Source organism: Liolophura sinensis, chromosome 6 (assembly GCF_032854445.1).
Source record: "Liolophura sinensis isolate JHLJ2023 chromosome 6, CUHK_Ljap_v2, whole genome shotgun sequence".
NCBI classification, from domain to species: Eukaryota; Metazoa; Mollusca; class Polyplacophora; order Chitonida; family Chitonidae; genus Liolophura; species Liolophura sinensis.
The window spans coordinates 6,704,410-6,718,390 of NC_088300.1; the positions used below are offsets into that span (position 1 = coordinate 6,704,410).

General features: G+C 38.3%; 1 protein-coding gene across 1 annotated transcript; it reads right to left on the bottom strand.

Moving 5' to 3' along the window:
• Nucleotides 1-3,142: 3,142 nt before the first annotated feature.
• On the bottom strand, nucleotides 3,143-13,875 carry LOC135467170 (uncharacterized). Its single transcript, XM_064744936.1, has 5 exons — nucleotides 12,493-13,875; nucleotides 11,929-12,075; nucleotides 11,193-11,455; nucleotides 9,716-9,958; nucleotides 3,143-6,620 (listed from the first exon to the last, which is right to left on the bottom strand). The coding sequence occupies exons 1-5, from the start codon at nucleotides 13,679-13,681 to the stop codon at nucleotides 5,346-5,348; spliced, it is 3,117 nt and encodes a 1,038-aa protein (XP_064601006.1). The 5' UTR covers nucleotides 13,682-13,875; the 3' UTR covers nucleotides 3,143-5,345.
• Nucleotides 13,876-13,981: the final 106 nt, after the last annotated feature.

The window sequence follows — 13,981 nt, forward strand, 5'->3', positions numbered from 1 at the left end:
CACCTGTGCCTGACTCTCATCTGTGTCAGACTGTCATCTGTGGCCTGCTTACATCTGTGCCAGGATCTCATCTGCGGCAGGCTCACATCTGTGCCTGGCTCTCATCCGTGACAGGCTATAATCTATCAATACAACCTTATCTTGTGGCCATGCGGGTGTATAACAACAACTTTCAGATGACTTGTGCTGAGAAACATATCATTGAGATAAATGATGAGTCTTATAAGTTGAAATATTTGCAGTAAAAGTTTCTGGCTGTGAAATAAATCTGTGATAGACAGATTGCTCAAAGGGTCTGGTGCGGTGGGACCAAATATGTGAACAACTGTTGGACATGAATATTGAATGGAATCAGATGTTCATACTAATTGGTTGTGAAAGTACCGATACTGTTAGTTTGGGAAATGTGCTAGTAGATAACTTTGGCAGCAGGTTCTTAAGTTTGTCCATTGCAGATCTGATGCCACAGTTATTCAAGTTATAGAAGTGTGTGGCAAAAAGTGTGGTCCAAAGATAGTTCCATTGTTTACAAGTATGTACATGTAGATATTTTATTTGTTTTTAAGAGACTTATACATTGAAGAGCAGTGTGTGCTTTGGCCTTGCTTGTTATACAATATCACTATTGATTTTGTTGATTTGCTTGTACCTTATGATGTTTAATTATGTATTATTAATTGATGGTTTTGTACCCTGCTATCTTGATCACTACACTAGAATCACTGCCATGTTGATGCATTTGAACGGCTGAATCATTTGAAGAGTCATTGATATTGCAATAGAATGTGGGAGGTATGGATGTTCGTTATGGTTAAAATTGTGCGTATTCACTGGTGCTGGTCATTTATGGGGCAGTGCAATGATGATAAGCTTTGCTACCTTTTCTGGTTACTTTGCCTAACATGGGTAAATCTCTTAATAATTCACACTCTATCTACCTTAAATGGCCTAAAATTTCGCCCACAAAAGTGTGTATTTAGAGGCATATAAATGTCACAAAATATTATTTTTGGTGCCAAAACTTTAAATTTTCCAGTTGAATATCATCTCATGTTCCAAGTAAACCCCAAAACACCTTTCTAAAATTAATAGAACTCTAAGAATTAGGAAAAATGGGCAAGTTAGTCATGGATGAAATTTATAGTCATTTAGGGTACTCAGTATTACAGGTAAACCTATTCAGGGACTGTTACACAAGATGAGTAACTTATGTCAATTTCATCACAACAAATGCCGTAGAAATACATCATCAAGGTTGATTTGTAGGACATAGTGTTTATACAGCCTTGTTGTAGAATAGGCCCTGAAACTCCAAACTAACTTGCCTAGATTAAGTTTTCCTGAATTCTGCCTAACTTAACATGTTTCATGTCTGAAGTTGGACCTTAGAACAAATCTTAACAATTAATCTGAAGTTGACATGCCTTCCATCCTTGGCTTTTTATAATTCTGCTAATTGAAGGATGCTGACAGCGAATTCTTAGGTAATGTTCGACACACCTGGTATGCCTTTATTCACAAGGTCGAATGCCAGGGAACTCAATCTAATGTCTCATACTAATTTTTATAATACTGTTTAACGATATATCATTTAGATATCATGACATCCCAGAGTAAGTCAAATGCAAATGACATTTGTATCAACTCATCTGATGTCACTTCATCAAAGGACCCCTTATAAATATCCCATACACATCTATTCTCAAACATAACTGATAAAAGTGAAATATTCACTTATGTCCTTATATTAAATGCATAATTCCAGTTGTTATGATGCTGCCTTCGTTTACTGGGTTCGGTTTCATCCCATTTTTATTGTACTAGTTGTACGTTATATTGTGAGTGATACATGTACATGTAGTACTATTGTAGGAGTAAAATGAGAATAGAACATTATTGTAGGCCATTACATAAATGGGTTTTCTTCTGTGTATTGTTGTATTGAGGTCTATTCTTCATAGTCAATAACAAATGGAACTAACAGACATTTTATATCTGTCAAGGTATTTTTTTTTTTCACCGTTACCGGTACAAAATATTTACTAACTTGTTGACTGTAGTTTGTGCCTTAGTGATTTGTGCTACACACACTTGCACTACAGCAAATATGAAAAATTTTATGTGCAATGTCAAGTTTATGTTCAACTTAAGAGTGATAGTATTCGCTGAAATAAAGTATATATGTGTACCTTTTCTGAAATCTCATTTGTTTATTTCAAATGTCATTGGAATGTTTTACCTTGTGTGTTGGTGATTGGATTACTTTTTTCACGATATTGTGTGCATCAAGCTTTTGCTGGGACATTCGGTTTCTATTGTTTTTCCGGTGCCTGGTGAATGGCGGTGTTTGATTCTGAGTGTTCTGTTTTACTGCACCAATAAACCACACGGGAGATTTTAGTTCAAACTCTTTTGTCGCCTAAGATAAAGTCCTACTGTATCATGTGAATGGTCAAAAGTGTTTCTTAACGATCTAAGTTCACAAATGTTCCGCTCTTCTGTTTTCTCCATTGTTTGTCTAAGTAAACGTTAGCAAAACCTAAAGTAAATGTAGACGTTAACAAAAATAGTTGCCCAACATGACAGTCACATGGAACAATAGGGGAGAGGGCTTTTTTTTTTTCACCTCTAGCCATAGAAGAGTTTGAGTTGATGTGTAAGTGATAATTCTTGAATAGTCAGACCAGCAACTGTCACAACAATGAATGCTTAACTTGGTACCATTTTGTATGAATTTCAGGAGTTGGTAAACCACATTAGAAGCTAATGGCAGACTGAAAATAGTGCAGCTAAGCATTGTGATTTGCTGGCTGCTGCATGACAGGATTTTGGGGAGGGGGTCAAGGGTGAAATGGTTTAGAAGAAATTCCTTTTTCACTGCAGTACTGTAAAATTTTTGTTCTTAAAATGGCAGTGTTCAATTTTAGGGACAGAGGAAACTAGATTTATGGAGATGACCACTGGTTTTCCTCGGGTACCTAACAAATAAACACTGACAAGATACATTGCCATAAGAGCAAGCCAGCTACATAATAAACCCTGAAAAACTGGACAAAGGAATCAATTCATGAGTGATTTGCAATTGAGATGCATTATTCATTGAAACTGTACAAACATGTAACAATCTTAAATAAATACTCCTGATAAACAATGACATCATCAACTGAATTTACACCCCCATGGTTTTCAGGTAAACGTGTTAACAAAACGCTATAACAAAATCATGGGATAACCAGAGGAATGAGACGCAGTCATATTCAGATAGTATCAAACTAGACCAAAACTTTGTGTATAATACAGCTCTACTCCACAGATAACCAATTCCAATAAAACAAAAACTTGGTGAACCAAGTCAAGTTTATACTGAACTCACTAAATCTTTGTCCACATATACAAACATTCCTTCTGTCATGATGAGTTAAACCCTTATGAACCACCCAACCCCCTCCCCTTGCAAAAATGCCTAAAAAGAGTGAAAAATAACATATATGATAAACATGTGACAAGACGAGCCCACTTTGCTCTACATTTTTCATAATTTGTGCATAAATTTATTTATTTATTTATTTGATTGGTGTTTTATGCCGTACTCAAGAATATTTCACATATACGACAGTGACCAGCGTTATGGTGGGAGGAAACCAGACAGAACCCAGTGGAAACCCACGACCATCCGCAGGTTGCTGTCAGACCTGTGCATAAATAATCGTGTTCACTAGCTTCACAATCACTAACCATGAGAGAAACAGATTTCCCATTTGCACCTTTCGCAGCTGACAGTACAAGGAGATATTTAACTAACAACTTAGTACTTTTCTAGCTTTTAACATTTACCACAGAAGAACCATAAATTAATGATGATCACGCCTGAAAAGAAAAATTTTCTACTACTTGATTTCTGATAAAAAGGGATTCTGATTCACCACATGCTTTCCAAAATATGCAGTTTTATATTATTTAACTCTTTAGCTTGCGCAGTAATTACAGACAATCTAAAAACCTTGCAAATCAAAAATGTCCGAAGTGGTGATCCAGAACTATGTGAAAGCTTTATTCTAGATGGGAACATACACTTTAAGTTTGGCCATAAACCTCACAGATGAGTCACAATCATAGCGTTAACCAGATACTTGTTCAAATGGACAGCCTAAATAGAAAACTATTGCTCTTTAGACTTTTCAGCACTTTAACATGTGAGAGACGGGAGGAAAAGATGAAATCTGGACGTGCTCCTCAAATAAAATTCCCTGAAAAAAAAAGAGTTCTTTAGATATACTTTTTCACATTTCTCTTTCACATTTCTGTGTAACTCCCTCAACACGTATATATGAAGGCAGGGAACAAAGCTCCAGAATCCAGGAGGCTTTAAAATCCAAATGTAGCAGTCTAGCACTTAGCTACTGGGAAAGATTTTGTCTTGAGGAAGTAAATGAAGTTTGAAGACTTTAAATTTTGACTGCAAAACAAACTTAAAAAATACCTGATGGTATCAAATATTTTTTGTTTCTACTACATGTGCCTCTTAAAATGAAATGCACCTATCTGTCTTGTTGAATTTTTTAATGACCCTTAATATTTGTTTGCTATGTGAGCAGATTTGAATTGGATGCATGCGACAGCCTACAAATGTAAGAAATGAGATGATTAGATATTGCAGCTTGACTAGCACTTTGGCCATCTATAGCCTTAATGTGGCGCTATAAAGTAGGGGAGACTTACAAATAACAGTGGAATAATAACACAAAACTACCGTGTGTGATCTGAATATATTACAAGTACATGAATGTGTAATATCTATTTGGCCCCAACTATTAGTGTAGAAGAATTAAATCAGAATTCAATGCTGGAATAACATGCACATGCAGTTGATGCCAATGTAGTAATGAATCTTTGTAAATTTATCTTGATCTATGAACATTTTTCTGAATCATTTATTTATTTGATCTGTGTGTTATGCCATACTAAAGAATTACTTATTGACAGCTGCCAACATTGTTGGAAGGAAAATGGCAGGTTTTTTTCTGAATTAAGAATTAAATGCAGTTCTAAACACAGGGCACAACAGTCAGTACCTCTGTGCTTCTTAGTTTTAGCTTACAAAGACTGAGTGAATACACTGTTACTAATGACATCATGAATTTAGGGAGTATTCTTTTTTTTCCACACTATTTTCAAAATACAGATCACAACATATGATCGAAATTAACCTGCTGCACTAGATTTGGCAAATGGAACAGAATATGTTTCAGCACCCAAAATGAAAACATTGTAATGAGGCAAAAAATACATGTAGGTCTTCAGGCTGTGGGCACTACCATGTATATACTAAACCATGCACAGCCTGCTCATGAGAAGTCTGTGAGCTGAGTGATCTCCCCTGGTTGCTCTGCCTGTCCCTCTGTGTCCATGTTCAGCAAGGCCTGGACAGTCTCCAGGGGCAGGCTTTGGGCCCCCTGAAGTTGGAGGGTAGTCCCATCTGGGTTCTGCACTATAATTATCCCATCTTCAGTTTGAAATATGTTTGATTCTGAAATGATCTGTCCCTCAATAAACTGGTCCTCAGTTCCATTCTCCATAGCAGTTATCTCCCCTTCATGCTGCACATACTGAGTAATGCCAGAAGTTTCAATTTGCCTAGGTAGCTGCACCTCCCCGAACCCTTGCAAGTGCACAATTTGAGGCTCCTCTGTTTGAACTGGCATAGTATTCACACTAGCAACAGTGTCATCTGTCTGTTCAGAAATAAGAGACTGAGAAGTAACGGTGGAGTTTAACAGCAGACCAGAACCATCACATACACTAACAGGCGTTGTTGCTGTGGCTAAGCCTCCCTCTGAGGATGCCATAGTCGGACTTATAGCTATGCTATTGTCCAGAATGGATTCCGCCAGGCTTGAGGGTAGCTCCAGAGATATCTGTTCTGTACCCTGGGGTAAGACAACTGGGATGGTGATTTGAGTGGATGGTCCGTGAGGGAGATTGCTAGTGCTCGTATGTGTGTGGGAGAGTTGAGAGGTTCCCTGTGGAGTCGGTGAAGTAGGTTTAGCTGCCTGGAAGGATAGAGTGGGAGATGAGCTGACAGATGACACAATTGGGGGACTTCTTAAAGATGAAAGGCTCACTTGAAAGCCAGGAGGATTCGTTGTCATCATCTTCTGCTGTGGATGAAGTAGCGATGTTTTCTTGCCGATTTGTGACTGAGACACAAACAAATTAGTCTGACTGCTAGAGACACTACTAAAATCTCTGGATTTCGAGACAGACACATCAGCGGGTTTCAAGTTTTGTCCATTTACTAGCGAAGGTGATCCAGTTTGTGGGTGGATTGTGGTAGTTACGATGGGGGAAGCAGACACTCTGAGAAGCTGTGCTTTGGGAGCTGCAGATGACATACTTGCTGGGGGATTTATGACAATGTGTTTTCTGGAGTTGCCTGTCATGTCCCGTGAAGGTAGTTCCACCATTCGGGGAGGTCCTCCCTGTTTGGGGCTAGGCATAACATCCACAGATTTCTGCATGCGTAAAGCAGAGTGAAATGACTCGTCAGCATTGTCTATAGTCTTCACACAGTACATGCCCACTTCTAGTCCAAGGGAATTGGCCACATCCGCATCATCAATCTGCAGCATTCAAATCAAACAAGCACTTGTCATTACTGCAAATACATAAACCAATGTAAAATTATCATAGTGATTAAGAAAGAAACAAAAGTTTTGGGGAAAATCATGAAGTTCAAATGTTTCTCAGGTAGGTGTTATGTAACATGTATAGAGTGTTTGTGTGCTCTATGGAGAAGTAAACTGCTGCCTACATGAACCACACAACAATCAGGAATTCCAGAACAGAAGTTGATATCTAATATTTTGCAACTTGATCACTGTTTCTAAGTTTTTTCTCACAATTTACTCCAGTATATGTCTTATATTTATCGCATATTTCTACCTGTTACAATTATGTGATACCATTTGAAAAACCCTGGCAAGGCTTTATGAAAGTCATTGGGGACGAGTGTCCCAGCCAAATCCCCCATCCCCCGCCAAGAACTTATATGGCTATGTTGCGATTCAAGACTAGTTTAGATCTAGTTTAAGTTACAGTTTAAATATATATCAATATTAATACTATGTCACCCAGTCATACCATGTATAAGACTGACTCATAAGTATGAGGCCGCATGTTGTCATTGTTGTTGCTTTGACAGTTGCATTCGTCCAGTTCACAAAAAAAAATTGAATAGGCTTGTTATGTACGGCAAGTCTTTCGTGGGCGGACTGACGCTTCCTCTCCAGCCGACCCTGAAGCCGAAATGCTGTTGGCAATGGTCTAACGTTCAAGTTTAATTGCAAACTTTTCAATGCAAGCTTGTCAATCCACGGTTGTGCATTCTATATCAGGGTTCGTACAGTTATATGAAAATCAAAATCAAGGAGTTTTCCAGGATTTTCATGTATGTATGTATATTGAATAGTACGCTTACTTTTGCACGAAATATCTGCTCTTCACCTCTGTAATGCGACACATTCTTTGACCCGGCCTTGGCTCAGTAAAAAAAAATGTACACCAAATATCATTATGCAGGGCTTCCTCTGGGTCAGTATATTTTTTATCCAGTCACTTTAGCCACTCATCAGATTTTGTAGTAAACACTATTTTTCTTTAGCCATACTTCCTTATCAGCCATGACTCTTGTAGGTCTCCTTCTGCAATTCGTTTTTGTCTGCCTTGTTGTAGCGGCTAGGATCAGTTTGGTCTCTTCCAGCTATTTCTGGAGTTTATCAAACGTTACATTTAGAACAATTGCCCTCAAAATAATGGACCAATGCTTGGCAGCCTATTTTTTTTTTTTGAAAAAAAAAAATCAATCCTTTTTTCAACCTATCTGTAGCATGCTAGTAAATTGTAATTTCCTTTCTCAGAAAAAAATTGCAACGAAATTAATTTGTAAATTCAGTTTATTTGAATGCAACATTATGATCACTACATTGGAGTAACACAGTCTGACAGGAGAAAACCAGACGGCGTACACATTTATATAATGGCACATATTCTGCAACATTTAATTTACTCCGGATCCAAAAAAAAAAAATTAATTACTAAAGTTTTTTATGGGAGGTTACTTCATTCACAGGTGTACCTCTACCTTGATTTATTTCCCTTGATAATTTTTTTTTATTACAACTGGCGATGAAAGGCATCCCCCAAAATGCCATAATTCTCATTCTTTATTTAACAAAAATGATTTCAAGCTGTATTTAATGTAAGTCAACTTGCAACAATACTGAATCCCCTTTGTAGATTTCTGTCAAGTAATCGCCATACAACTGTGTTGTTCTTGTTTCGCCGAGATGAGGCCGTTTGAAATAAAAGTAAGTGGATTATTTTCATAAGAAAAATTCTGAAAATCTGCTAATAAACCCCAGAAAACTCCCATGTTACATTTTGTATAACGTTTTTATTTTTCTTAAGTACATAAATTTGTCGCCAAAAACATTCGCATTTTTCCAAATTTTTTGGCCATTTCAAAAAATTGTTCTAAATTTGCGACAATGGCGAGTGCCAAAGGAAGCCCTGATTATGGGAGAATTATCAGCGAGTTCCCGATATACAGACTCGGCGGTCAGCAGATAATATTTAACTTTGGGACAAACTAAGATTTTCAAGGAGTTTCCAGGAGTATTTGACTTTGCTAAAGACTTTCAAGTACTTAAAAATAAAATTGTATTTTTCAAGCACCTTCGAGGAGTTTCAAGGACTGTGCACACCCTGTATATGCACGGTTGGCTGAATGTGAGAATCTCTGAAACCTCTCAACGGGGTAAGAATTACGAGGCTAACAAAGGTTTTTTGATTTTATAGTTACTCTTCGATATTTGGAGGGAAAAAAGTTGTCTTTGTTCAGTGAATAAGATACGACAAGCTGATGAAAGCATTTACAGTAATGTTTTGCAAAAAAAGGACAGCAAATTGAATAAAGTGTTTTTTCAGAGGTAGGTCACACTGCACTGTGGCTACACAGTGGCATGGCGGACTTCTCCATAGGTATGGTGATAAACTGCTAGCTAGGGGGTCTGCATAAGTGTCACAATAATCAAGAATTTTCCCTTATGCATTGGCAGTCAGTTTTATGACTGGATATGCCACAGGGAAAGCCACAGACCTTTGGCAAGTTTGACGCAAGCCCTCTCATGTGTGACACCCACTCAAAAACAACAGAAGCAGGGGTACCTTGAAATTCACTACCTAAGAATGGTAATGAAACCAGCGTCATGTAAACCAACAACTGAAAGACAAGCACCTCAACCACTCGACCAGGCCCATTGCCCAAACCATGATGAAACATATACTTTCCCTGGATTACTTTTACCATACACAGTAAATCAGTTGCACATCTCTTACCACATAATGTACAGGTGATAAACGGTTGTATATTTTTGTTTTATTAATTAAATTTCACAAGGTCAAAAAATATGCTGAAACATACATGAATATCAAGCACAGTGATCTGTATCAAGACATCCAACTTTTGGGTCAGTCTGTGTGATGCCATATGTAAAACACTATTTAAAGAGTGTTAATTTTGTTTTACATTTTGAACTCAAATCACAAGAAACATAGAGCCATCATTATTAATATTTATGTAGAATGTATTTCAAGTCAGTTTACAGTTAACTTGTATAACAGTGCTAAGGGAAGTCAGTCTGTATCTGTCACATACCTGAAGTTGAGCAGCTGGGTCACTCTCCTGCTGGGTGCTGGACACCGGTCTCAAATACTTCTGACACATGCTCTGGACTTTTTTATGCAGACCCTCGAACTCCCGGTAAGCATCTGCGACCTGTGGCCGGGCAGGGTTCCCTGTCTCCACCCTCATCAGCAGGAACTCCCAAAGGGTTATCACTTTTGACAGACGAGGCAGAACCTGTTCCATCAGCTCCTCATCTGTACAGATCTTCAGAAACTACAAACAAGGGAAAACAAACACAGTTTATGAATTAACGTCTTGAAAACTGTCAAAAGCCAATCAGGGTTATGAGAAACCTGGCAGCTTGCCCATTAGTGCTTCAGTTTAAACGGGAGCATAAGTTGACTGGACATTCGATTCATGTATGGACATGTACCCAAATTTATACACCATATTTTTTCATATTTAGGTGCATCTTCAAAGCATGTTTATGAAGATTAAGATGTAGTGAAAATTGTAAGCCTACATATAGAAATCCACAACATTTTGAGAAAAAATAATTTAAATTAAATCTCAAAATTAAAATGTCTACTTTAACTCATGCATGTTTATCAAGCCATTTAATTTTCATGAAAATGTAGTGAAAACTGTAAGGCAAGTTGCTCCAAACATAACTTTTATTCTCTGAGACTACTTGTAGACTGAAATTAATATGAAAAAGTCCAAAACCTGGTAATTTGAGAAAAACAATCATTTATCATTTAAAAATGAAGAGGCTTACATCTTCATAGTTTGCTTCATTGTGACATTGCTGATGTGGCCCTAAGCAACAATCAATCATTCATTCATTCATTCATTCCAAGTTTGCTCATCATGCCCATTAAATTTCTTGAAGATGTAGTGAAAACTGTGAGATTATCTGATGGTGTGATCCAAATACAAAAATCCAAGCACAAAAATTGGCACAGTCTTAACCCTAAAAGTTTTGAAAAAATGTCACTCTAATGGCAGAATTAAGAAATGTGCATCTTCAAGGCATGCTCATCTAGAATAGATAAGGTGTAAACCTACAGTCTCCTCCGGTACTGGTACAAGACTAATAAATAGAGCAACATTTACTTCATTTACCCCAAAGTTTGGAATACTGAAGGTAAGAACACAAACTTGTAGCCAGTAATTTCAAAAAAAGGAACAAATGAACAATATTTACTCCTCAAAACTTACACTTGTGGCACTCGCATGTCAGACAGCAACACAAACCTGAACTTGTAGTAAATAAAATGTAAATGGCTATCTGGTTACCATGGCTGTCTGGTTACCATGGCTATCTTTAACCATGGCATATGTGAATCTGAAAGTTTCATTTCACGATTAAGTTCCAACAGATCACATTTCAGACAGAAGACTGTGGACAGACAGGCATACAAAACTTATAATAGTATGCTTGTACAAGCAGACCGGAACCAAAAAGAGACAACACATAGTAATAATGGAAACAACACAGATGTACCTCTTTAAGCTTTCTCTTCCTTTTCACGGAGGAGCTCCTGTATAGAGCCTCAGACCTGGACAAACCCTTAGGCCAGCCCCTCCCCCGTTTGGCAGGTACTGAAGGTGTGGAGTTTGAGGGAGCAGTACTGTTGTTATTGCTGTTTACAGTTGATGTTGTCAGAGAGTCTTGAGTATTACTGTCCTCTGAGAAATTCCCCAAGAAGCCAAGTCCATTTGACACCTGATGAGAACTGTCTGTTAATGATGCTCTTCTCTTTTCATCTGACCAACATAAATGTGAAGACATTATGAGAACATTAATTTTGCAATCGTGTAAAGATAGTTTTGGGAATCACTTTTAGGCATAACACAGTGACCTGGGATTCATTAAAAATGACATGAAAAGGAAATTTACATTTAACGAATTCAACATTTCCCAAATTAGTGCCACAGCATAGAATCTTATGTTTCCATGTAAATTTCAGTTTTGACTCGTTCTTGTCATGGCTAAAGAGTGGAAATATTGGGTTCTTTGAAGACTCACCATTGGACACCCAGATTAAGTATAGTTATTTTTGTTGTTGAAATTCAAATTTTTATTGAAAATTTTCAATTTCCAACCACAAAATTCAGTTTTAAACTCAATCATAACGCAATCCCACAAATAAGCAAAGCTTTCTGACTTTCCCTGCAGCTATCTATGTGATCTAAACAAACACCACCATCTTGTGGCCACTAAGCTTATTTAGCCTTACCATCCATGTTCCCGGACTCTAATGGCAGGTCGCTGTCTTTACCATGGTCTGGGTTCAGCATATAATGTCTACTCAACCCTCCACGTCCAATGTAGCTCTTCTCACAAGAAGCACATTTCCACTTCTTTGGACGCGACAAGCTCAGTCCTTTTAAAAGAATAATATTGGGATCAAGCATAGCTACCATTTCATGAAAATAACACTGGCATAATAGAGAACAACCACATCTAACATCTTAGAATTTTTTTTTTTTTTTGACAAGATCTAGAAGCAGGAATTGTAAAGATGAGGTTGTCGTGAGAAAGAGGGTATGATGTCAGCTCAATGAAGAATCTGCATTTTACTGTGTGCATCTGAGAATCGGGTCAATGACAAACAATGGGTAGCATCCTCAGCTTTACAACTCCCCTAAAACCCACAGGTTCAGGTATGACTATTATGCACCTCAGAATAACAAAGAACAAGATGCTCAACATTGCCTTTAACTATGCTTAGCTTTTAACTGCATTAAGAGATTAAAAATCTCATTGTTTTATTATCAATGGAGGTAAAGGCTGCAAGTACCTGCAGCAAAGTCAACATCATTGCTATCCTCATTGTCTTGAGCCCTTTCATCTTCACTGTACTTGAAGTCAGAGTATCCTCCGTCTGAGTCATCATATGGATCCTCGTCCCAGTCCAACGGGTGAATATGTTTATAGTCTTTCACCATGTGTTTTGGGGGTTTAGACACTCGTCCCGATCTAGTTCTTGGACGATGCTTTTTGCGGGCCTCTTTCTCTTCACGAGATAGTTCAGGGGTGTCAGCTTTATCCTCGTCATCTTCTTCAAGACGTCGTTTTTTATATGTTCGTTTCTGAAGAATTCCTGCGGACTGTCCTTGATTCTGTGTTACCTGAGTACTCGTATCAGTGCTTGCATTTTTGTGTAGCTCTGACGGGTAGATGACACGATAAACAATTCTTGTGTTAGTGTCAGGATTGAACAATGTGCTTGAACCACCTCCATCCTGTGTCGTTTTTGCTAATTGTTGTTGTTGAACAACCTGCATGATTTGAGACAGCTGATCTGATGATAAATGTTGAACAGGGGTATACTGATTTCCCTGCTGAATAATTCGGATTGGGTTTTGACTAGATCCTAAAGGGGCACCACTCTCAGCATTTGAGGGTACGAGGGTTACTCGCAAGCCTTCGCCAGGTCCAGATTCACTTGTCTGTAAGCTGTACACCTGTGTATTATCTGCCACAGTTGCTACTTCACTCTGTTCTGATGGTGCTTCTAATCCCTCTGTAGAATCTGACACTATCATTTCACTTTGGCACAACTCCTCAGCATTGTTTGTCAACTCTTCAATCTGCTCTGCTGAAACAGGTTCATCAATACAAACCCCATATTCTGCAGCCTCGAAGGCTGTACCATCTACAGCCTGTACCTCATCCACCAGGGTGGCCACTTCATTGTCCGCATCATCCACACTGGTGACCATCGCTGTAACTTCACCATCGTTCTCTTCCCCAATGGGTACCACTCCATCAACTCCTGCATATTCCACAGTTTCTTGCTGGAAACTGCTGACAGCAACCCCCAGTGCCTGCTGCAAAAGGTCTGCACTGACTTCTTCTACCTCTGTCGGTGCCACTTCACCATTGGTCGTGGGTGGCACAGTCTGGTTAAAAGCCCCAATAACTTCTACTACATCACCACACTGCTGTTGCCGTTGTTGTTGTTGTGTCTGATTGATGTCGGCCATATTGCTTACGATAAACAACAACGAGTCACTTTAGCAGCTCGCAAATTTCCTTTCAAAATCATTGTAAATATTTTCCTTCACTTAGTTTCCCGCAGAGAATATTGAACTGCCGTTAAACCTTGAAAATAATCACTATTTTAACCTCCAAAATATAAAAGAAAGAATTCCCAGTGGCGCGAACCGTCGATTTCCTCTTTTCGACACCAGTAGAGGGCGCTAACATTATGTCAAAGGTCAATGTGGTCTGTCAGTGGTTGAATGTCACCTCTGTGCTTGATGGTTTTGTGTTTGATAAACAAT